Below are 23,084 nucleotides of genomic sequence, written 5' to 3' on the forward strand. Positions count from 1 at the left end.
TACATAGCGGCGTGCTGAAAATATCCCTGCGTCTGTTTTGGTACTTATAAATTCTGAAAGTGAAGTTCAAAAACCTCAAATGGATCTTCCAGAAGAAGCCGTTCCTGATGAGGAAAGTAATGGTGAATTGAAAGGTAAGTTTACCTGTAAGAATGAAGTAAATAAAAATTAATGTCATTTTTTTAATAAGGGGAAGACGCAGACCCCCAAAGGAAGAAAAAAAGCCTACAAGATGAGAAAGACTAAGTTCGTCACGCCTACGATGCAAAGCCAGAAGGCAGAAGCTCGTGTCATTGTCTAATTCCTTTTTTTGTGTTTCATTTACTTCGATTCAAATTCTTTCCTCCTGAGTTGGCCCGTCGGAATTTTCTAATATGTGTACAAATTTTATGTGGTAAAGTAAGTTAAAATCATGATTTTCTACAAAAGGAGATTATGTTCCTTCTTCATCGAGAATTATGATCGAATAATTATACAAGCCCTTCCCAGATCTCTAACCTACATTGAGCTGCATAAGTCACTGTTTCCTAATGCGTTTATAGTTTGTTTGGTGCTAGTTGGGAACACATAACGTTTCAATTGAATTTTGTTTTACGAAATTCGTCGATAGTGGACTTAGTCTCTGTAGATGATGAGGACGAAGTCTCTGTAGAAGAAGAGGGTGAAATCTGCAGATGAAGAGGACGAAGTCTCTGTAGATGATGAGGACGATGTCGCAAGACGGTTTGTCAGGAAATGACGTAGATTATTTGGGCAAAGTTTCAGTGCCAGAAGAGAAAGAAGTGATAGAAACTGAAGACACCTATCAAGGAATCGAATTTGGTATTTTTAACTTCTAACACCTCCAAATAGTAATTTCTTTTAATAAATTATTTAAATTAGCAGACGAAGAGAGAAAAGAGGAAGAAGGTTTAAATTAATAAACGAAAAAAGGCCAAAAAAGCTAGAGAGGACAGAGTCGAAAAAAGCAAGTCCAGCCAAAAATTCTAGAGAATTCAATGTCAGAAAGCTAAGGGAACAATAAATTTATTCTTATTGTACAGTAACAGAATCCAAGAATTCCGAAACCGGAAAACCAAGAAAACAGTTTTCTTTAAGAAAGTAGAGTAAATCAGACCTATAGTGGACAGTTTTATTTTTCCCGTTTTATTCCAACTCTCTAATGCACATATGTGTTTATTTTTTTACTTAATTGCGCTAAATTGTTATTCCTATATCACCCCTTGAATACTTTTCAGTTCTGTAGTTTAATAGTTATCAAAGTGATCGGGAAGTCAATTTTTTGTAGGTTTTGGGTCCGGTCTGGGTAAAAAATGACAGGCTCCTGTACAGAGTTAACAGAAATCGCAAAATGAACTCATACAGTGGGAGCCAGTGGACATACTTGGAGACAGTCGCAAGCCTGGGGTTAGTTAAGCGATGGCCTACCTGCCTACCTACTTAACTTCTAGGCCGGCTTTCGAGCTATATGCCCCTTAGTGTAACTTTTTACACGTAATCCCCTTCTTTAAACCTGGCCGGTACACAGCACATCTAGCGGTCAGATCATGCTTGAATGGATATTTACTTGTAAATATATACCCTTGCTGGAAACTTGACCGCTTGTCAAACCGCAAATCACTCTTGCCGCTCCCACTCGACGATTTCTCCAGCCGAGGAGAGGCTGTCGGGTGCGGATGAGCAAGTCCAGGTTCGCGCTTGGGCTCCATCAGAGAGGCCATTGGGACGCTGGGGGGATAAGATGCAAATCCACTTCCCACGGATGGCATTGATCCATCACGTGGAATGGAAGACATGTCCCGCAACGAGGCAGCAGAAACAGCCGGTGAAGCAGAAGCCGAAACTGCGGACGGGTCCACCATCTCCTGTTTGATTTTCAAGTTTTGCGGGTCGCTCTGTTCGGGCATGTCACGCGGGGCCGACATGGGCAACGGGTTCAGGTTCAACGGTCCCAATGCAGGAGCAATAGTCGGATGATTAGCTGTCGTCGTAGGGGCGGCCGAGGCCATCGAATAAGGGACCGCGTCGACCATAGCTGAGGTGGATTCCAGCGGAGCGTAGGGTCGAATGAAGCCGGAATGAGCCGGCGGCACCATGACAGGCGACGAGTGCAGACCAGACCCTGGCGGGCCGCTGCTATTGGCATCCCTGAGGGCTCCGTTGGCACTGTCGATCGACATGTCCAGTGGAGGTGGGAAAGACGAGGACGACGTGGTAGGCGACGGAAGTTCGGGCGAGGAAGGGCCACCGAAACCCGAAGAGAGCGACTCTCTTCTTTGCCCAGCCAGGCCGGCGTGAGTATCTTGTTGCCCCCATAAATAGCCCCATGAGTCACTGCCTTGTCTTGCAATAAAGTGGGCGACAACAGCGCTGCCGGACGACTTTTCATATCTTCGTTCGCTGTCGAACCGGCGGTGGCCGGGTTGAAATCCGGTTCCAGTTTGACCATGGGTGGCAGATCCTCGGATTGGTTGGGTTTCATGGCCTCGAAGCTTCCTGGGCGAGGGCCAGCCAATGTGAGTAGGGGACTAGGAGAGTCGCTCCTCTCCTTTTCGTCTGGTGCCCCATCGCTGGATGCCACTCCATTGGCTAGCATGGCACTGGTAGCTGAGGCAGAAATGGCGGAAGAAGCGTTTTTCAAAGTAGCAATAGGATTGGCGGACGAGGACTCGTTGGGTGCAACCACTTGCTCGGCAATGGCTGGCGCATTTGCATCGGTGCTCTTGCCGGCCGGCATTTCTGGAGATGAGGTTCGGGAGCCACCGCCAGCGGATCCAGAACCAGCGCTACGAGCTTCGCTCGGTTCGAGATCTTTATCGACTTCACCGTCCAATCCATCCATGCCATTATCCTCCAGTGAGCTGCTTTCGCTCGAGACGCTCTCGGACGGACTCTGTGGCAAAATGATTTGGAAAATCAAATCATTTGTTTAAATTTTAAACCAATAAGTAGCGAGAGGCTCAATCGATAGACTCACCTTAGAATTGGCGTCGTTCTTCTTCTTCTTCTGGCGGGGTTGGCCACGCTCATCTTCGTTGCCGTTGCCGGCCTGCTCGCCATCTGGGCCAGGCACTTCACCACCGATTCCCCCACCAGCAGTGTCCCCACCAGCTCCTCCTCTTCCGTGGCGTGACTGGCGTCTCTTGTGCCCTTTGCTCGGACTTTCCACCATCAACTTGGCTTTGTTGCCGTTATTGCCTTTATGCTGTGACAAGAGTCAATCAATTCAATGAAGACAATCAAGAAGCCAACGCGAATTAAAAAAAGTGAGGAAGATGACGCACCTTCTCATGCACGACCGAAGAAGACGGTGACGAACAGTTGCTGGCCGAGCTGGGCGACTTGCGGTGACTTCGCTGCTCGTTGCTCTACGGTTCCGGGCTGTTGTTACAGCTGTTTTGTTTGGGTCGATTCCGCGCGTTCTGTACCCCCATACTTATCGCAAAAGACGACAGAGAAGGAAAAAATGAAAAGGAAAGAAAACAGTTCAAGCAGGCTTGTTCGGTCTACATCAGACAACTGAAGTACAGTAAGTATACCAATTCTTTCGTGCGTGTTCGTGTGCGAACACGGCCCTAGCCCTACACTTCTTCATCGTCAGGATTTTGGACGGGGCGAAACATGTACGGCGGCTCTGAGCAAACCTCACTCTCGCTGACCTGTCATCGACAAAGAAATTAACAAGATTGAAAAAAATATGCAGAGAGAGATGGGATAAATAGGATTGTACCTGATGCGCTTGTTGAGTAGTTTTTAACAGGGGAAACTCGCCCGCTTCCGGTTCCGGCACTGCTCTACCAGCCACACGGGATGATGTTTTAGAAGAAGAAGCCACTATTTCACAGACACTAATAGTTCCATTCGAAGTCATTCTTCTGATTCCCAATCTGATCTCAATCAGTATCTTCGAATTTTTTCTATTTTTTGGTCCGAGGGTTTTCACGACCTTTAACTTCACGTGAAGTGGCCAATCCTACATCCACTCACTGAATTTCCGCTTTAGTCACTTTTGAATTATTTTTTTTTTTAAATAATCTTTTATTTAACCGATATTTATACTTATTAGGTCGTTCGGATTAAACTTTGAAATTGGTTATTTGGTTAGCCTTTGTAAACTTTTTTGTATCAACTTTAACAGCTGACGTCGTCTGCTCAGTCTTCCCGGCAAAACGGAAGGCAACGCCGTTGCCAGATGATTTTTTTTTCAACTGTCACCAATTAAACAAAATACCGATGTTTCATTATCAATTTTGCTGGATAACTGTTAAAAATTCACCGATCTTCGAGCTAAACGAAAGCCTTCTTCATAACATTTTACCGCAGCCAGAGAACTGGACAATCCATTTCTCTCCTTTGAACGAGAAAGTAAAGAAGAAGAATTTCAGCTGGATTACTACAGTAAGTAATACATATACAAATGAATCTACCTAATTGATAATTACATACCTAAAATTTAAAGAAGATAGGATAATACCAGACTACGATCCTGAAGTGGAGGATTTGGAATCTGAACACTCACGTAGGAAAACTGTTATTAAAATGTTATTATTTCAATTAATATAACTATTTAATACCTGATTATAAATTATAGGTGACGCCAAGTTGCCAGAATTTGAGAAAACAGGCTGTGTCCAAGAAGAAAAAGAGTGCCAATCTCATTTGTCTGGTAAGAGAAAAAAAAGCCGAAGTGAAAAAAAGCCAAACAAACATTAATTAGTTTTAAACTAAAACTAAGAAGAGTGTAAATTAAATTTTTTGAATTTCAGATGGTGATGCAGCTTATGACGCAGATATTGATGAAACATTGATGAAACACATTGTGAAACATCTAATTTTGTAAGAAACCCCTGCATAAAACTCGAAGAAGGAACCTGAGGTGGAAAATGTCATTGGCTCTACGACATATCGTAGGTGGATTGAATTTATGAGGGACCCATCTCGTGTGACAAAGCAAAGAAAAAATTTTAAGTTTGCCATAAAAGGTAATGTTTGTATTCATCATGATTTTTTTAAATTGATAGTTTCGAGTACCTCACGAAATTCATTAGCGTCAAATCGTCGGGCTCGTACTGCTTTCTCACATTCCAGGTGAAACATTTTTCTTGGTGTTTTGAAATTTAATCTATTTTTTTTTAGTTAATTTCATTTTTGTTTTAATAAAAATGAATTTTTCATCCTATATTTGGTCGTGGAATTTCGTTTCGAACTGGTCCGAGAGATTATTGAATTGACGACTGTTTGATTTTCCCATCCAATCAATCCCCCCCCCTCACTCCACCATTGCGGTGCGAGCGTTACTCATTCTCTCAATTCCCACGATTGGGAGGTGCTGCGGGGGGGTTGTTTATGGTGGGAGTAGTGGGTGGAAGACTCTTTCTTGGAAGACTGCGACTGGAAGACGTTTTTGTCTTCTCAATTCCCACGATTGTGAGGTGCTGCGGGGGTGTTTTATGGTGGGAGTAGTGGGTGAAAGACTGTTCTTCGAAGGCTGCGACTATGTTTACCAGCTTCAGTTAGTTTTGCCTTCATGAAGAGTTGTCGTGGTGGAGACAAGTCTTCTGGATAATTTTTTCTCAAATTTTATTTTTTTTTTTGTGTCTTTTTTTGTTGTGGTTTAGTGAAAAAATGAGCTAAAGCATGAGTAATTCAATGTAGCAATCAAAGAAACAAATTTTATATGTTGGTATGTATCTCGGGCTGAAAAGTAGGGGTAAGAACGAAACTTGCTTAAAAGCATCTAGTGTAGGTACAGTAATGGAAGAGTAACAAGGTAGAAGGAAGATTTCACAATTTGGTTCTTTAGAAGGAAAGGTCATCCTTTGTGGAAGCTAATTACGAGAAACTGCTTTAAACGGATTTCATCCAGATTTTCTACTATCACGTCCTTCATCTTTTTTTGAAAAAGTTGGCCGTTTGTAATTTGTGGCAGTCTTCAATGTTTGACGCCAGGTGGCTGACGCCAAACTTCAAAATTGAGTAGTTGTTTTGATTTTTAGCGCCACTTTTCAAAGAAAAACAGTAGCTGCTCAAATTGGTCAAACGGTCAGTTGCTCGTTGGCGCCTTGGCGGTTGCTGGCTTGGTGCTGCAAGTTGCAAGGCAAACAGCGTCTTCAACATTTTTTAACACATTCCTTTATCGTGTAAAATTACACGTGTTTTTACAATAGTCGTTCTAAAAACCCCTCGTATACCGTAGAAATAAGGTAGAAACAATGGTAAAAGAACAGTATCGAGAAACTGATGTGATCAGAAAAGTGTAAGATTCTATTTTCTTAAAATAAAATAAAGTTAAGGACTAATTCTCCATAGTCATTAATAATCACTGTATTCATTCTCATTAACAGAGCTAAAGTAAGCTTTGGAATTGAGAGCCCACAACAAATACAACAGAATTCTCACATTCAAATAGTGAGCGAAAAACTGTATCTGGAGAATTCTAGTAATCAAGATTCTTCCAGAACACCCGTTCAATATGGAATGCTGGACAGGAAAATGGTAAATTATTAGTTTTTTAAACATTGACATTGCACTGAAATCCTACAATGCGTAAGAAATTTTTTATTAAGAAGAATTTGTGGAATAACAACGAAACAGTTATAAAAATGTGATGATAAAAAAACTTTTATATCGACAATTTCTTGTTTCCTTCATCATTTTTTAGAGTAAGAATCGTTGGAATAAGAGAAAACTTTTTCCATATGTTTTGCATCATTTTGCCATCATCTTTGACTTCCCCTTAGTCTCAACATGACGAATGGAATCCTTTAACTTACTATCCTTGGAAAATCAAGTATCACATTACTTTTTAAATCCTAAATTAACATCATTGCTGCTCATATTTTTAGTATTTTATAGAGAATATTATAACCTATCGTTTCTCCGAGGGCGCACTTGTCCAACCTTGTTGCCAAAAAAAAAAGAAAGAAAAGTACGCGGCCACCAAATAGCGCAAAATTGTGGCTTGCCTACTCGAGAACCTCAAGATCGAGCTCGAGCAATTGGAGAATTTTACGTGAAAAACTACCATTAAAATGAAAAAGTATCCGAATTTTGATAAATGCCAAAAAAACATTTGACACAATGGATACTAAACAAAAAAATCACTCTCAATAATGTCAAAATCTGTCTCATATGTCAAAATGTTAAATCTGTTCAAAGTGTTCGAATCAACCGGTTTTTAAAAGCAACTCTGGTTTCCAAAAGCCAACCCAAAACTTATTTGCGCCAACCTATCCCAAGCATGTCCTACCCTTTAAGCCTTGGATGATTAAGTTATGTGATGTTAGGATCACACCACGAAAGGATATGAGAGTAGAATTAAGTAGAAATAAGAAGAAATAAGAAGATTAAATAATATACATTTCCGCTAACAATTCTTGCAAGGGATAGCTAGCTGTTTTATAGTTGGAGGTTTGCTTTGAGTTAGAGGGAGCTTTGAATTATCAAAGCTTCTAAGCTGCCCTCTCGGCTTGGCGTATCGCAAAGAAGTGGAAACTTTGCTAGACTTGGTGAGTCTACCTGCCTCCGCCTGAACCCTCTATCGGCTGGTATAAGAAACAAAACATAAAATACTTAATGACATCTAGTGGTCGTGATTAAATTTAGGTTAAGGGTAAGTCCGAGAGATTTGAGGTTCATAGCAGTGGTTAGTTACGGGGACGTTTTACGCATCGAATCGCCGGGAATATTCCGCAATTTCGATATTGTAATTACCAATAAAAGAGGGTAGACCTTCTTAGTCTGGGAGCTCAGCAACAAAAAAATGATTATAATTTCGCAAAAGGTTTCAGGCTGAAATATGGTTAGAGAAAGAGGGATGAGACACAAGAAAAGCCACGTCTGTCTACTCGCCGGGGCGTTCAAGCGTGATTGGATCCCGAGGTCAGCGGGAACCGTAAAAAAATCAACTTTGTTTAGCAAGCCCAAATTATCTCTAGGAAGCAAGCTAACATTATGTTGATCAATAATCCCGCATGACAGACGTCAAATTACGGGACTATAATACCAACAGATCATCTTAAAAATTAATAAAACCGTAATTTTTTTCAACTTTGTTTAGAAAATACAATTTTTACATTAAAATATAGAGAAACATCTGATTTATTATAATCCCAGATTACACACGTCGATATCTGAGTCCTTGGGGGCACCAGACGGCGGTGTGTAACGGAATTTCACGTAATTTTACTCCTTAGTGGATACCGGCAACACTGTATCCTGGGCGCTTAATTCAAAAAAGATATCTACGTGATAGTGTTTATCACCTATCACGGTGTCAAACCGTTTGTTTTGTTGGGAGCTGCTGTAAGAGCTTATATTGTCTACACATCTCCTTAGCTAATAATATTACCGAAAAATAATATGGTTAGGGTGGGAGGTATGGTGGCGACGGTGGGGTAGTCGTAGTCACGCGAGCCTGGAGTTTTTCTTGGTTATTTTTTTCATAGGCTCACATATAAATAATTAACAATAAAGGCAGCATAATTAGGCTAAAATTAATCATCCTCGGAATCAACAGCACTATCATTGTCACTTGAAACATCCTCCACTTCTTCGTATATTTTGGGACACAACGATGTCTTCTATATTTTAAACAAGCAGGAGCTATAGCTACTCTCCGCCGCGTTCCTTGCGGAAGCCAGCAGAAGGTCTTATCTTTTTAGACCTATAGAAATATGGTTTCACGAAATATGAAGGCCGGTTGGCCTATAATTTAAGGCCAATACATGAGAGCTTCTAAAAGAAATATGTCGTTTGCTATGTCGGTTGCTTCTATCTATTTTTTTTTTGTTTGTTTGTTTGTTTTGGTTTCCTTTTTTTAACACAGCATACACGCAACTATTTTCGAATGGTCAAATGAGATACAAATATTTAGGGGATTTCCAAACATGAGCTTTTATTGTATCAACTATATATTAACCATTTGTCGCTGTCTATAAGCGTGTCTAGGTTTATATCTTGCAAAATGACTTGGCCTACGTCTGTATATATCTTGTTGATACGTACAGTAGCTACACAAAGTTTCCGCACAGCTGAGAGAAGCTTATGGGAAAACGGGTATTTTGAAAATTCGCCAAAAATCGAATTTTCGTCGGACGAAAACGATTTTTGGACAGGGGGTTCTTAGACTTAAGGTTTATAGCATATATTTTTTGGGTATTTTTTCGTTCTCGCGAACGTCCCTTTTAAATTGGAAGTAAAAGTTTCCGCACAGTCGAGAGGGCCAATAGTAAATAGTACTACTTTGGCTCTCTTGTACTGGACGGAAAATAGGGCTAGGAGAGTTCTTTAGGGCTTTAAAAAAAGAGCATCGTTAGCTCTATAACCTCATCTGCAATGTTGACCCCCATGCCATTTGAGAAATCACTTTAATTTCGATGTGAAAATGAAAAGTTTTCATTTCTCAGTTATTTTCCCTTTGTTCCCCCCTCCCGTAGTTGCCGGTTTTCCAAAAACCAAGTCTAAAAAAAGGTCCTAGAGATGGCCTGTCTTTTTTCTCCCCCTGCCCCTAATATTTAAAATCTCGGTATTTGGAAAAACCGGCAACTACGGGAGGGGGGAACAAAGGGAAAATAACTGAGAAATGAAAACGTTTTCGTTTTCCCATAAGCTTCTCTCAGCTGTGCGGAAACTTTGTGTAGCTACTGTATATGTAATTCAAATCTAATTAAATTTAATATGAGATTATAATTTTTTAATAATCTTGCTGCGCTATTCAAAACTTTTCGATCCGATGAACAGACAGAACAGACTCGACAATAGACAGACAGAACAGACAGAAGCTGCATTCAACGGAAGGTTACATACCTGAAATAAATTAACTTACTAAAGACTAAAATTAAATTTCATTTAGAACATTATTCATAACCAGTGATAAATATTTGTTTTGTTTTGTTTTTAGGTGGACAAAGTTAACAACCGAGAAAATAGATGTAGGTATATTGTTTCACATTATAAAAAAGAATCTGTTTTAAAGCGAATGATCAATAAAAATCAATAAAAAAAACTCCGACAGTTTTGTATTGTTTGAAACGGCACTTACCCTGTTTGGCTTATGGCTGGCTTCGCTACGTCGTCAATTATGGTGAAAGATTCGTTAGGTGGGTGAAAGAGTTCCATTCAAGTCTATGGAGGCTGTCAGTGCTGGCCGTTGGACTTAAATCATGACGAGCTAGGAGCATCAATCCATCTATCAACTTGGTCAATTTAAATGAAAATCCCACACGCCTGTGCACAGAACAACGCGACTTTCAGTTACACTCATCGACAGAATATATACAGAGAGCAGAGCCTGTGTGTCTAAACTTTTTCTTTTTTAATGAAAGTAAACGTCGTAATTTATTTTTTACCGGACTCGGTCAAATAACTTATCCGTCGGAAAATAGAAAAGACACGTTCCTTCTTTTTATGCTGCTGCTGCGTTGTGCAATAATTTAGGCAAATAATTGCGACCGGACATGTTCTTTTTTTTTTGCATCTGTTGTTCGTTATTCCCTTTCAAACTCTCACGATAGATAGTATAGATGCAACTTGTACATATTGTATGTTATGTATAGATGTATACGCTTGTTGGGGAGGGATTTATTTACGACTTTTTTCGGGTTGAACATTGTTCGTTATTTTTTTCCTTTTTTCTTTTCTTTTTTTTTTGGTTTTTTTTCGAGGCGTAAAAACTACAGCAAAGTATAGTACAAACACACACGAGTAAACGAAACACGTTACGTACACACTTGGGGATTGTTGGAGAGAAAGGTACCAAAAAGAACAGATTGGGGGATAAGTTTTGGCGACCATTTGTTTACAGACGGATTTTTTTCTTTCTTCTTCCAGCGAAATATAAACAAGAAACCCAATAGGAGTTAACAAAAAAAACAAAACAAAAATGCGATGGGAAAAAAGCCCAACACACAAAAAGTGTACAGTTTAAAAAATAACAACAAAATACAAAAAAAAACGGGCATCATTTTGATCCGCATATTATTTTTTGTTTGTGTCGTCTCATCCGTCAGCAGTCCGTCGTTATATAGACACGCCAGATCGCGCGCACACGCACAACACAAGCACCCGCTAATTGTAGCTTCTCAATTACATCGTTTGTTGTATATATGTATTACGGTATGTATAATAATAATATCTAGACGATGGTTTGTTTTGTTTTTTTGCGGTTGTTGGTTTCGTCGGATGATTTCAGACCGGGTGTTCTTTGCTGTTATTGACTGCGGGCATGAGGAGGCCATTCTCGCTGTTGGCCAGCAGAGTTTTGAGCGGAACGTAATCTCGATCCGGCACGGCTGTCGTCTCTTGAGTCTGCATTCCAAAGGCAAGGTCGCCGACTAAGAGAAGAAGAAAAATCCCCAACACACACACACGCAAGGTGGTATATAGGAGGGAAAGAGGAGAAAGAAGAGAAAAAGAAATCATCATAAATTAAAAAAACAATAGACGAGAAAAGAAGAAGAAGCTTATAACAAGTTGCTGGCGTTTGTGTCCGCGCCCTGGTATACATATCGCTACATGACCTTAAATGGGCCAAACGGGCATTAGTGGCCTCATATATGGCCTATGGTGCTGGTCTAGTGGCCGGTAGTAGTAGTAGTTACAGGGATAGATAATAGGTGGGCAGGCCGGGCTGATTTTTACCTGCCAACTTGGCGTCGTCGTCCTTGGCCAATTGGGAGGCAAACGACGTTTCTTGGCGATTCATCTTGCGGCACGGCCAGCAGCAGCGGGACGAGCTGCAGGCCCGGCAGCAACAGCTGCGTCCGCACTGGCCCCTCAACAGGACGTAGATGAAAGGATCCAGCACAAAGTTGAGGGCGATGCAGACGTCGGCCACTCGAAAGAAGACCCGCTCCTGGTTGCTCGGATTGGCCAAACCCACCGGAATAGCCACCTATTTGATTTACACACGCGCCAGGATAAAAAAAAAGAAAGAAGAAAAGAATGTTTTCGTGTTCAACAAATTTCGAAATTTTGTTTTTTTGTTTCGTTCTTCTTCTTTATTGAATTTGAATTTGAAGATAAAAAAGAAGAAGACTGGGTTTTGATTATATAAAAACGTTGGGCTCGCTTGTTGTGGCCAGTCGATTTATAGCATTAGACGGCCCTTTATCACACTCTAGTGTGCGCGCATCGGACGTTTTTGGTGAGCCGAATTTATTCTGTACGCCGGCCGCCGTACCTACAAGACACAACAGACCAAACCGACACTCTCCCCTCTATACGGTGTGTATCGAATGTCTAGGCAGAGAAGATGCTCATGCAACATGGCCATTCTTGTCCGCCTCTAATAACGATCGCCGTCAATTTGAATGCCACACGAAGCGCTTCTATCGCCGGCTATACTCCCGCGTGCGCGCCAATGGAAAATAACAAAAAATTGCTATATGCTTGTTTTCCGATTGTATATTAGACGCACCGTATATGCACGCCCGCCGCCACTATCTCGAAGTATTTGCGAAACATTTAAGAGAAGAAAAAACAAAAACAAAAATTGCGAAAAACAAATTTTGACAGGTCGGGCGATAGAAAAGAAAAATAAATGGAATTATGGACGGGAGGGTCTTTGGCCATCATTCTATATGACGTCGCTAAATTATTCTATGATCCTTTTGAAAGAGAGGAAGAAGAAGAAAAAACCGCGCGGTGTGCAATTTCAATGGCAACTTGATTGAAGTTTGAACCTCCTCGACTCGTGTAATCCTTTTGTCGAGCGCTTTCATCCAACATCCACGTCAACAAACGCAAACTGATGTTAACCAACAGCAGCAGTTGGCTTGTATGGGTTAGTTGGCCGACTTCCGATTATGGCGTGGCTTAGCTCCCTCCCACCGCCATTTACAATATTAAAATGAATTTCGTGAAAGGAAAAAAAAAAGAAAAAGAAGGAAGTAAGAGATGACTGTCACGCTCGCCTTGGGCCAACTGTGTTATTCAATCGCGAAGTTTAGTGCGCTTGACATCGGGTGAAGTGATATACGGCAATCTCTGGCACACGGGAGACAAGCTCTAGAGGGGAAAAAAGAAGAAAAACCTCCCAAAATAACTAAACTACTCCCCGCGCTTTAAACCAAACCAAACCAAATAACCCCTAAACAAAAACGAAATAAGCTGCAGAGTCTGGCAGACACGCGGCACACACATAACATGTTATAAAGATAAAAATGTATACTATAGTGTATACTGTATGTGTATCCTATATATATTGCTGCTGGTTCAGCGGACGGCTCGCTGCCATCACGACGGGGCCGGACATCCGATACGACTGCGAAGCTTTCACGATGGTTACATTGAAAATCAATTAAATATATCACTCGGCGACAAATAGCCGATGCGGAACGAAATTTCTTTTTCAGTTTTTCTTTCAAGAAAAAAGAAAAGAAAGACGCGACCCGCTCGTTGACTTTTTCGACTATAAATAATGAGACACACTTGGATAACACACAGCGCACGAAGAAAAAGTCTCTCTAGCTCTTTCAATTTCATGGCGATGATCACACGGAGCGGGAGACAAATAAAAAAAGCCGGGCAGAAACCAGCAGCAGCAGAGCCAAAGGTCATTGATGTGCGCATACATTAAAACACACAAACGACTATCTGTACTATACTATATAACACTATACCCTTTTATCCTGAAGGTTTCAACCTTGTGAGCACTCGGCGCGGGATCCTGGTAGAGTGGTGGTGGTGGTCATGGTCTCTCCTCTACTATCTGGGTGACACGGGCCCTCAACAGTTGGCCTCAAATTGATACAATTTCCCTTTTAGATTCGACTCGACGACTAAATAGCCGATTTGAATATGTATAGAAATGCCGGGCGCGCCCTGTCAACTCGCAATGAAAGACCGAAAGAGAAAAAAAAAGAGTAATAAATTACTGAACGATCCTTTTATTTGTTTGCCATGTCGCGGGCGGCCCTCAAACGACGACGACGGAGTGTCTTGTCCTCTGCTGTTCGGCCTCGTTAAACTCTTCTCTCTTTTTTTTTCATATTAAACCGCCCGATTTCCACCCAACCCCACCCGCCTTACGTAACATTCGACTAAAAGGCTTTGATCTAAACAGCAAACTGATGTACAAGGGCGAGCAGCTATTTGGGAAATTTCTTTTTTTTCTTTTCAAGATCAAGATTGACAAGGCCTGCTGCTGTGGGTCTTGTCGTTCAACATTTTATTTGATTTTGAATTGATTCGTTTAGCTTCAAATTACTCCCGCCCGCTCATCGCCGCTGCATAGGTTCTGCATGTGACGATGCTCACAAATGTTTTTATGTGTCCCATTTGAATGTCTGGAACATTCGACGATCCGCAGCCGAAAATGGGAATGGAATCGATATTGGTGTGTGTAGGCGCAAGAAATGGGATCTTACTAGTTGCGGGATCCAGCAGAGGACGTAGAAGATGCAGAGGACGGCCATGAGACGGGCGAATTTGATTTCCTCCTGCGTCTGGTTGCTGGGGTCGTGGTGGCGGTGGTGGCGCCGGGAGGCGGACGAGCTGCCGGACGAATCGCGCTGTCTGACGCTCAGGTGGTGGCGGCTGGTCGAACTGTTGGAGAAGGAACTGTTGTTGTCCAGCTCGATGCTCCGCCTGGCCGAGAAGGACAGCCGCCGGCTCTGCTTGTCCCGCAGCGGCAGATGCTGCTGGCTCACGGCCGCCGCCACCGACGACGACGAAAATTCGGCCGGGTAGCGAGTCAGCCGCCGGTTTCCGCTCCGCCGGTTCATCTGGTAAAGGGCCTCGATCACGCCCAAGTTGCATGCAACAATCAGCACGCACATGGTCAGACCTAATCGCTCCAACGACCGCGCCAAATGTCAGTCGAAAGTTTTTAAAATTCAAATAAAACAAAAAAGAAACAACGCACATAATTTAAACTTGAGAAAAACAGAAAATCGATTTCAAGGTGAAATTGGATTTCTAATTAAATGTATAAGGTGAAATAGAATCGCACCGAAACCGAACCAAATGTAGGCGTAGGCAATATCGTCGGGAGTCGTGCCAAACCGGTACCTGCAATCGAAAAAATGAAACATGTATGGAAATGGTGATTAATCATTGGCGGGAAATTTGAATGCCGACTTTATTATTTTGATTTCGTCCGGTTTTTCTTGTGTTATTTCTGATTGGGAAATGGGTTTGTGTTTTTTTATTTTTATTTTTGGAGTTTGTCTTACCTGGAGCAGCGCTTGTATCCGACCTGGGACGTGTCGTAGTAGAGACCGAAACCGAAAAACGGCAAACAGGACAATATCGTGACCAGAATCCACAATCCGAAGATTGAGCTCTGAATTCGGCGATATGTCACTTTCTGCAAATATTTTTGTTTTGTTTTTTTGTTGTTTTTGTTTTTTGTTTTCGTTTTTTATGTTATTTTATTTTTTTTAAGAAAAGAAAAGAAATGTGAAAAGGGACAACATTATATAATTTCTCAAGAATAAAGAATGGCAAAAAAATAGATTGTATTTCTCTTTTGATTCTTGTAATTTAGGAGTTCTTTACTTTTTCTTTTAAAATGAATCAAAGTCTTTTTTTTACTATTATTATATTTTTTGTTGTTGTTGGTATATATAAGTGAATATAAAATATCCAGCTGCTTAACATATCGTTTGGCGATTAGACATTGTATAGAGCAACGCAGCCAGTCAGTTGTACATGTATATAGCGGGCGGCATATCCATTAGGCAGCGTCCAGCTGTGCACAGCGCCCGCATTGAATACCAATCGATTTCCGCGTGTCCTACACTTTTCTAAACTGCTTGTTTACAACAATGTTGACTAGACACACACACTACTCTCTGTGTGTGTGTGTTCAGCATGGATACTCGGCCATGTTTTCGGCCAACTCGACTCATTGACAACCCAAGAAGTTGGACAAAGACCCTCGCCACATGTTATATTGTTTCCTGCGCTCAAAAAGTTCTCCATCTTGTGTGTGTGTCTATGTTCTGAAATAAAATACTCCTTGCGAACTTTTCCTTCTTCTTCTTCTCTCTTTTTGCGCGGCCCGGCAACTGCTGCGATATTATTATGCTGATTGCATAATGGTGCATGCATCCCCAAAAGGCTGCTGATGCCGAAAAGAGGAGAGGGGATCGATATCTCGGATGATCTTTCCCCGCCGGAAGATAATGACGTACGAAATATCCCCAAGTACTATATTTTCGATATACCCGCGCGCAACGAGAGAAATAAATGTAGGTGATACGTTTTACAGACGCGGACGGCATTGAGCCAAAAGTTGACTCTGGCGGAATAAATAATTTGACTTTTTCTTTCTTTTGGCTGTCGGTTTTCTTTTCTTTCCTTTTTTTGAAAAGAAATAAATTCAAAAGGCCCTTATCAAATCAAAAAAGGAAACTTTTTTCAAGATCGAGTCTACGCACTACACACTTTGGTGAGTGCATTAGATTGAGCTTCTAATCTACTATGTACTACTACGACTGTGGGTTTTAGAGAACGTTAAAGGACCAGTAAGAGCCGGGCCAATTCCCTTGATGAATGGAAAAGACTTTCGATTTTCTTTTTAAAGAAAAACTACGCTCGTGCGTGTAGCGGGTATTCATATCGAACCGGATAAGACCCACACACAGTTTGTAAAACAGGACGAAAACACGGACCTATTATGGGGGTCCCGGCCAGGCCTAAATATGGTTTTGCGACTGAATATCCCGGTGGGTAAAAAAGAAAAACAAAAGCTAACAGGGGCAGTTGTGTGTTCTGTATTACGTCCGACAAGGCGGGCCGCCGATGGGTTTTGACCCTGGCCGGTATATTCTCTACTGATGTGGATGAGAGACTAGTTCAAGTTGTTGCTGGCGCATTCCTAGCCGGACTTGTCTCGATAATCTCGAAGAAGAAGAATATTCGTCTATACAATAATCTATTCGGCGCTCTGTCCAATTGAAACGGCTGTTCTGTTTTTAGTGGGTGGCCATATCAGCCGCTTGGCCGGCTGACTCTTAAGACTTGGACGTATAGTCAAAATCTCGTATAAGACAAACGGAATCGGCTTGGCTCGCTGCCTCTTTGCTTTGGTATAGGTTGTTGTTGTAGGTGCTATCGCTATACGATTACCGTTTGATAGACGAAAGGTTTGGTGAGAGCGAACCATCGCTCGACGGCCATGGCCAGCGCCACGGCCCCGGATCCGAGTCCGAAGGCGCGCCAGAAGACGCGGACGCCGCAGAAGTAGGGCGTGAGGACCCATCGGCTGGGCATGTAGATCTGCAAGTGCATCTGGATGGAGCTGCCCGTCACGGCCAGCAGGTCGTTCCACGCCAGACACTTGAGCATCAGCGTCTGTCGCTTGTTGCGCGCCGTCTCGTTCCGTCCCAACATGATCAGCGCCGCTATGTTGCCGGAGATGCCCAGCAAGTAAAACACCGTCAACAACGCCTTCGCACAACAACAACAACAATTCAAATATTTTTTTAAAAGGAAAAAGAAACAAAGACATTTTTAGTCAATTGGAAATTTAAATTCTTTCTTTTTCCCGCCCGCATCTATTTTGAATACATTTTTGCCCAATAGAGATATGATATTCCGCCCAGCAGCCACATTTTATTATATGGGGCGTGACAGCGTTAGTCAACAGTCTATTGTCATTCCAAATCCAATAACTCTTTCGTTGGGCTAGTAGGCTAGTGTAGTACTAGTAGTAGCCTAGAAGGCGTCCCTACAAGATATAGTACGTCTCTCCTATGCAGCTCCCATGACGTCTAATAGACATGATGGATGACGTTTCGTCTAGAAAATAAGAACACCGGCAGCACACAACTATTTCCCAAAATCCTTCTACCCCTGCTGCTGCTGCTGCTGGCACGATATATCTAATGTTATACAAGGCAACACAGACACCATAGTCATTGTTTCTTAGTCCAACGCATATAAAACCCTCCTCCTCCCACCAGCCCCAGCAATGTTACCCCCCCCCCCCCCCCCCGGAGGATTCGACCAATCAGTCTTGGCGTTTTCCGTCACGGAAATGAAGCCCAACAAGAAATCAAGTACTACTATACTATATACATCGCAGATGGAGTGAGAAAAACAACTGAAAGTGCTCTACGTATATAGTGTAGTAATACCCGGTCCCGTTGTTTCTCTGCCCGTGATAATCATATATCACAACAACAACAACCCGAAAATAAAAAAAAGAAAAGAGAAAAGAAAAAGACGAACGAGTTGCTTCTTTTGCTGGTGACAGAATGGCCAACCCGACGGACGGAGGTAACGCGGACAAGCGCCGCTCGACCACCCAGCCACTAATTTATAGCTGCCGATAAGGTGGTGGGGATATGGCCAAAGGGATGGAACAGAAAAAACAATAAGAGTGCCAGTCCGTTTTCTCCAGATAGAAAAGAAACGAGCGCAATACGCAACTGGCCAGCAGCATGCAGCCCCAGAAAGGTGGATGGTAAATCAAGTTTTATGTGACAACGATGATCCTATATACGTAGTACGGCGTTGCCCAATTAATTTCTACTCCCGGCATGATGGACGTACCTGCACGGACGGATTCAAGTGGCGGACGCCACTGACGTTGGCGACGATGCTGTTGGCCAGCAGGAGGCTGCTCGTGTTGCCTCCTCCAATGCCGCCCGTCTCGTTGCGGGAAATCACAAACGCCGATGAGGCGATCGATAGAAAGTCAACGGCGGCCTCGGTCACCACGCGCTCCGGCGGCTGCTGATTCTGCTGCTGCTGCTCAAGCAGATCCCTCAGCGCCGTCTCCATGGTGATCCTATTTAGTGACACTTTTGGCTCCAATTCCAAACAGAGATTTTTTTGCGCTATTTTTTTCTTTCTTTTTTCGCCCTTCTATTCGATCTAAAAGAGGTATGTATGTTTCTAATGTTCTTCTTCTTCTTCTTTTATTTTCCCACCGTTTGCAGGAATGGAATAAGGTGTCGTCCATCAACTGTCACACACTCCGCCCACTCTCCACGCCACGCGGGATCTTCCCACACACGGCAGGAAATTTAAAATGAAAAAGAAAAAGAAGGAAATAACTATCAAAAAAGCTGCAGCTGGGATATAATATGGCGCTATGCACTTTTGAAGGGAGGCTATGCCATCACATTAGCATCCAGCAGTGTCGATATTGCACAGCACAGTGTCGGTCGGGTTATGTTATAGGCACACACGGTATGGGTGCTCACTCAGGTTTCACGAACGTGCGTTTTTTTTTCTTCTTCTTCTTCTTTTTTATTTCATTCGGCGTCGTTTCACGTTTCGAGGACGGCGTCGATATGTATGAGAAAAGGAATAGATATTTATAGATAGAGATGGATAGATATTCCCCCCGCTGATGAAAAGGATAGGATTTTGTGTGTGCGAGAGTCTCTCAGTCTATAGGAAATGGACGGTGTGTTCACATTGGCCGGGCCTGGGTTGCGTCGACGTCGTTTTCTCTATACACTTCGCGCCGGTATAATAATAATATCGAATAAAAATCACAAAAAGGTCGTTGATTGCCAAATGACTGCTGCTGCTGCGGCTGCTCCTTTTTTCTTTCTTTCTTTTCAAGTGGAACGACAGCGAAGAGAAGCTCCTAGACGGGAACGACGGGATGACGCGGGACATTGGCGGGGTCCATTTCATTGGCCGTTAGATTGGTGTCCTCCTTGCTGCTGGCCGGGCCGCTTCTTCTCCGCCAACAACATCCCCCGCACACATCCTATACTAAATAAGGAAGACAATGTAGATAAAGTGTCCCTTTATTTTCTTTTCGTTCTTTCTCTTTTCATATAATAAATGTTATGCATAATTTGCTGCTGGATTCTCTCGGCACAGTTGAGCACACACAGAAGGACGGACAGACGGACGGGCCATGCAGCTTGTCTAATTTTACAAATGAACTGTTTTGAATCTCTTTTCTTTTTCTTTTCTTTTTGGAAATGAAAAAAGAAAGAAAAACACCTGGCAACCGAAGGGAATGAAAGAGAAGTCTCTCGATGGTGTAATAACGAGAAACGAAATGGCGTCATCATCATCGCGTAGATTAACTTGAAGTTATTAGCGAGAATTCGACGCATAAAACCCGGCGCTCAGCTTTTGTCTTGGATTTTTCTTTTTCTTTTTTTGAGAGACAAGACATTTCATTTTCCCCGTGGCCAGCCAACGGCAGCACATGAAGATGGCCCACGCCAAAACGGGGAGGAAAAAAAAATTAGTGCCGGACCATTGTGCGCCGCCGCCGTCCGTCCTCGGCGTAAGTAACACCGCGAAAACGATTCGTTTGCGTTATCTAAGCGCGCAAGAAAACAAAAACAAAAACAAAACGTACTTGGACTATAGCTTCAATTTGAGTCCGCCAGTGAAAGAGAAAGAAATAAGAAAATAAAAAAAAGGAAAATAGAATCAGCCGTAAGAAGTTGAAGGACACATCACTCGCGCGCGTCCCTCTCTAGCTCCTGGCTGGCCGTTCGGCATAATCTTGCAAACTTCAAAGTATATACAGTAGGATATGCAATGAGCCTCTTATGGCTATAAACTAGATGGCTGGAAGACTTTGAACCACCAGCCAGCAGAACCAGCAACCAGCGGAGGAAAAAGAATAAGAAAAAACAAAAGAAGAAGAAGAGAGTCAGCAGCATCGAGCCAAAAAAGTTTCCGACTCTCAAAAGAAGAAAATGTGAGTGCAGTTTAGAGCTCTGCAAGTCTATATTAAATAAAATTCGTTTTCCTTTTTTTTGTGTCTTTTAGACTCTTTCGACGGTGTGTTTATATTATTATATCGCTTCCTTTTTATTTCATTTTCTATTTGGAAATTCCAGAAGCAAAAGAGTTTTAAATGTGTGTGACTTATTAGTCACTTTTGGCCCAACTGGTAGAGTGTAATGGATGGCTGTACTCTATGTTGGCCGACAGGTCAAATCAACTACGCCGAATTCAATGCTACAAATGATTTGGATTTGATTTCTAGGAACAGCAACAACGCGGCGTGTATAGGCCAATGTCGTAGCCAATTTGGGTGCTGCTCCTGCCGAGTACGCCCTTTTATATATGAATCTATCTCTGAACACGGCTAAATATACGTGGACGGAGAGACGAGAGTTGAGGAAATAAATGGGAGGACAATAGTCATCCTTGTGTTTCTTTGACTCAAATGGGCCACGCTCGAAAAAGGAGAGCCGGGGGGAATCGTGTTCTCGCATACGAGATACGCCATGTCGTGTTGACAATGCTGAATGGATTCGCCATGATGGATCTGTCCATCTTGTGTCAACCGTATCGCATCGTCTTCGTCGTCGTCGTCTTTTTCCTGGGCTACTTCACAAAAGGCACTCCTCTTCTTATAATACAACAGGCCGTCGCACAGCAAAATTTACGTTGGGCTTTTTGAAAATCGTGTTCGCTTCTAATCCGGCGCTCTGTTATTCCTCTTACCACGCAGTCCATCTCTCAACTCCCAGCAGCGACAACAACTTTTCAAATGAAATGGCCGTCTAGCTATTATATCCTCTCCCAGCTGGGATTACTGCTGCGCTATTATATAATGAAGTGACTGAAACTCCCCGAGTCTTATTTTTCTATATCAAATCGGCCATCCGCGTCGTAATAAAAAAGAACACGGTAATGGGAAAATAATAATAAAAAAAAATAAAGTCATTTCAAATTGAAAATGTTATCGAGTGTGAAATAAAAAGCGGATCCGGCGTGTGTGCGACGGAATAAAAAAACACACTCGAAGCGATCATCCGCGGTCATAAAAGAAAGAACGAAAAAAGTCATTATGTTCTTTATTGACTTTGACGGTCTTCGCTTACGTACGCAGAGAAGCGAATTGACGCCAATCGAACACAATGACAACATCCCCCCTTCATCTCTCTTCTATGTATACTATTTGTGCAAGTAGCAAGTTCGTCTGGCCCATCATCCAATCTCTTTTACACCCGACTGCCCGTCAAAGTGTATAAATATACTCCGCCCCGAATAATGAGCGATAAAAAGTGGCGACGCACACAACAACAACAACAACAAAATAAATGCTGCGCGACTCACCTCTCGGCAATGCAGCAGCACCTCAACTGGCCATTTGTTTTGGGGCCGGACCTGCCCGCCGCCCCTTCTCCAGTGAGCTGTTTGGGACTTTCTCAATTCTCGCCACGAACAAACCAAATGTTATAACAATCGGGGGCGGAAATAACGAAATAACCAAACAAGAAAAGAATTCACGCACAGAAAATGTCCCCCACCACCTCGCGACGACGGGCCACTCGTCCGCACGGGAATACTAAGGAAATCAAAGCGCAGAAACTTTTAGCTATTTTAGTTTTTGTTTTAAACGAGAGTAGAACTTTGGGTGATGTAGTCCGACGCTAATATCAAGCGGCAGTTATATATACGAATGAAGAGACTCTCTCGCGTCGGTGATTTTATTTGTTCTGGCACAAACTGGACGACTGCCCGGACCCCCAACACACAAAAAAGAGGGGGATGGGGAACTTATATAGCGAAACGGAGGGCCGGCCAGCGTATAGATGGGAGTAGCACGAAAAACAGAGAACAGCCAACTGAAGCACAACTGGGTGGAAATCTCCCGCTATATACTACACACGCTGCTGCTCACGCTCTCTCACTCCCGTTGTGACTGTACACAGCCAGCCAGCAGCCAGCCAGCAACAACCAGCGACGACGGTGCATCGGCCGGCTGAAGCACCACCTCCCCGGCGCCCACCCATCTCAGGGAAAGGAAAAGAAACCAAACCGCCTCCTGCGATCTTGTGTGTGTGTCCCGTGTGAACGCAAATCCCAATGACTCCCGAATTGAATGAAATTGACGAGCTGCTGCCCGGCTCCAACGATGTGGAAAAAAGTTTGTAATATAGAACGAAGAAGCTTTTCGATTGATATGAAGTCTGGTTTCTCTTTCCTAACGAGACACATTATATTGGCTGCTGGGCGGAAAAGCAGCGTTACAATTTCTGACCAGAGCGATTGACGAATGTTTTATCTCCCGCTGTCGTAATGTGTAAGACGCCAAAAATTTCTAGCAGAAAAAAAAGGGCCACCTCCGCCCTGTTTTGACCGAATTAGGACATTTTCAAGTTGGTTGTTTCTCAAGTCAGAAAAATACCAAA

At 42.7% G+C, this 23,084-nt stretch overlaps 2 protein-coding genes and 1 long non-coding RNA gene across 5 annotated transcripts; all 3 read right to left on the reverse strand.

Moving 5' to 3' along the window:
• Nucleotides 1-615: 615 nt before the first annotated feature.
• On the reverse strand, nt 616-3,434 carry LOC124341728. Its single transcript, XM_046794666.1, has 6 exons — nt 3,429-3,434; nt 3,285-3,368; nt 2,978-3,205; nt 2,203-2,893; nt 1,582-2,122; nt 616-802 (listed from the first exon to the last, which is right to left on the reverse strand). The coding sequence occupies exons 1-6, from the start codon at nt 3,432-3,434 to the stop codon at nt 616-618; spliced, it is 1,737 nt and encodes a 578-aa protein (XP_046650622.1).
• A 6,455-nt stretch (nt 3,435-9,889) lies between these two features.
• Nucleotides 9,890-10,219, reverse strand: LOC124342508. The gene is made up of 2 exons (XR_006918890.1): nt 10,043-10,219; nt 9,890-9,965 (listed from the first exon to the last, which is right to left on the reverse strand). It is a non-coding gene; the product is annotated as an uncharacterized LOC124342508 (long non-coding RNA).
• A 709-nt stretch (nt 10,220-10,928) lies between these two features.
• LOC124342408 (prostaglandin E2 receptor EP1 subtype-like) lies at nt 10,929-22,581 on the reverse strand. 3 transcript variants are annotated; one of them, XM_046795396.1, is made up of 8 exons: nt 22,006-22,581; nt 18,505-19,678; nt 17,077-17,397; nt 15,177-15,310; nt 14,954-15,012; nt 14,370-14,788; nt 11,641-11,893; nt 10,929-11,333 (listed from the first exon to the last, which is right to left on the reverse strand). In XM_046795396.1, the coding sequence occupies exons 2-8, from the start codon at nt 18,733-18,735 to the stop codon at nt 11,188-11,190; spliced, it is 1,563 nt and encodes a 520-aa protein (XP_046651352.1). In that variant the 5' UTR covers nt 18,736-19,678; nt 22,006-22,581; the 3' UTR covers nt 10,929-11,187. The 3 variants fall into 3 exon arrangements, with proteins under 3 accessions (XP_046651352.1, XP_046651351.1, XP_046651353.1); XM_046795395.1 differs by having other exon boundaries at nt 18,505-19,683; XM_046795397.1 differs by lacking the exon at nt 18,505-19,678.
• Nucleotides 22,582-23,084: the final 503 nt, after the last annotated feature.

The sequence above is a fragment of the Daphnia pulicaria genome, chromosome 6, assembly GCF_021234035.1.
Source record: "Daphnia pulicaria isolate SC F1-1A chromosome 6, SC_F0-13Bv2, whole genome shotgun sequence".
In the NCBI taxonomy this organism is placed as follows: domain Eukaryota; kingdom Metazoa; phylum Arthropoda; class Branchiopoda; order Diplostraca; family Daphniidae; genus Daphnia; species Daphnia pulicaria.

What these genes read in the sequence shown, in the direction of transcription:
- LOC124341728 (XM_046794666.1), bottom strand. An exon ending in CTTCGGTCGTGCATGAGAAG is followed by an intron (nt 3,206 to 3,284) that starts GTGCGTCATCTT and finishes CTCTTGTCACAG; the next exon opens with CATAAAGGCAATAACGGCAA. An exon ending in CGGTCAAGTTTCCAGCAAGG is followed by an intron (nt 803 to 1,581) that starts GTATATATTTAC and finishes ATTCCTTGATAG; the next exon opens with GTGTCTTCAGTTTCTATCAC.
- LOC124342408 (XM_046795396.1), bottom strand. Translation starts at nt 18,735, where the DNA reads ATGGAGACGGCGCTGAGGGATCTGCTTGAGCAGCAGCAGCAGAATCAG. An exon ending in ACTTGAATCCGTCCGTGCAG is followed by an intron (nt 17,398 to 18,504) that starts GTACGTCCATCA and finishes TGTTGTGCGAAG; the next exon opens with GCGTTGTTGACGGTGTTTTA. An exon ending in CTACATTTGGTTCGGTTTCG is followed by an intron (nt 14,789 to 14,953) that starts GTGCGATTCTAT and finishes TGGAGCGATTAG; the next exon opens with GTCTGACCATGTGCGTGCTG.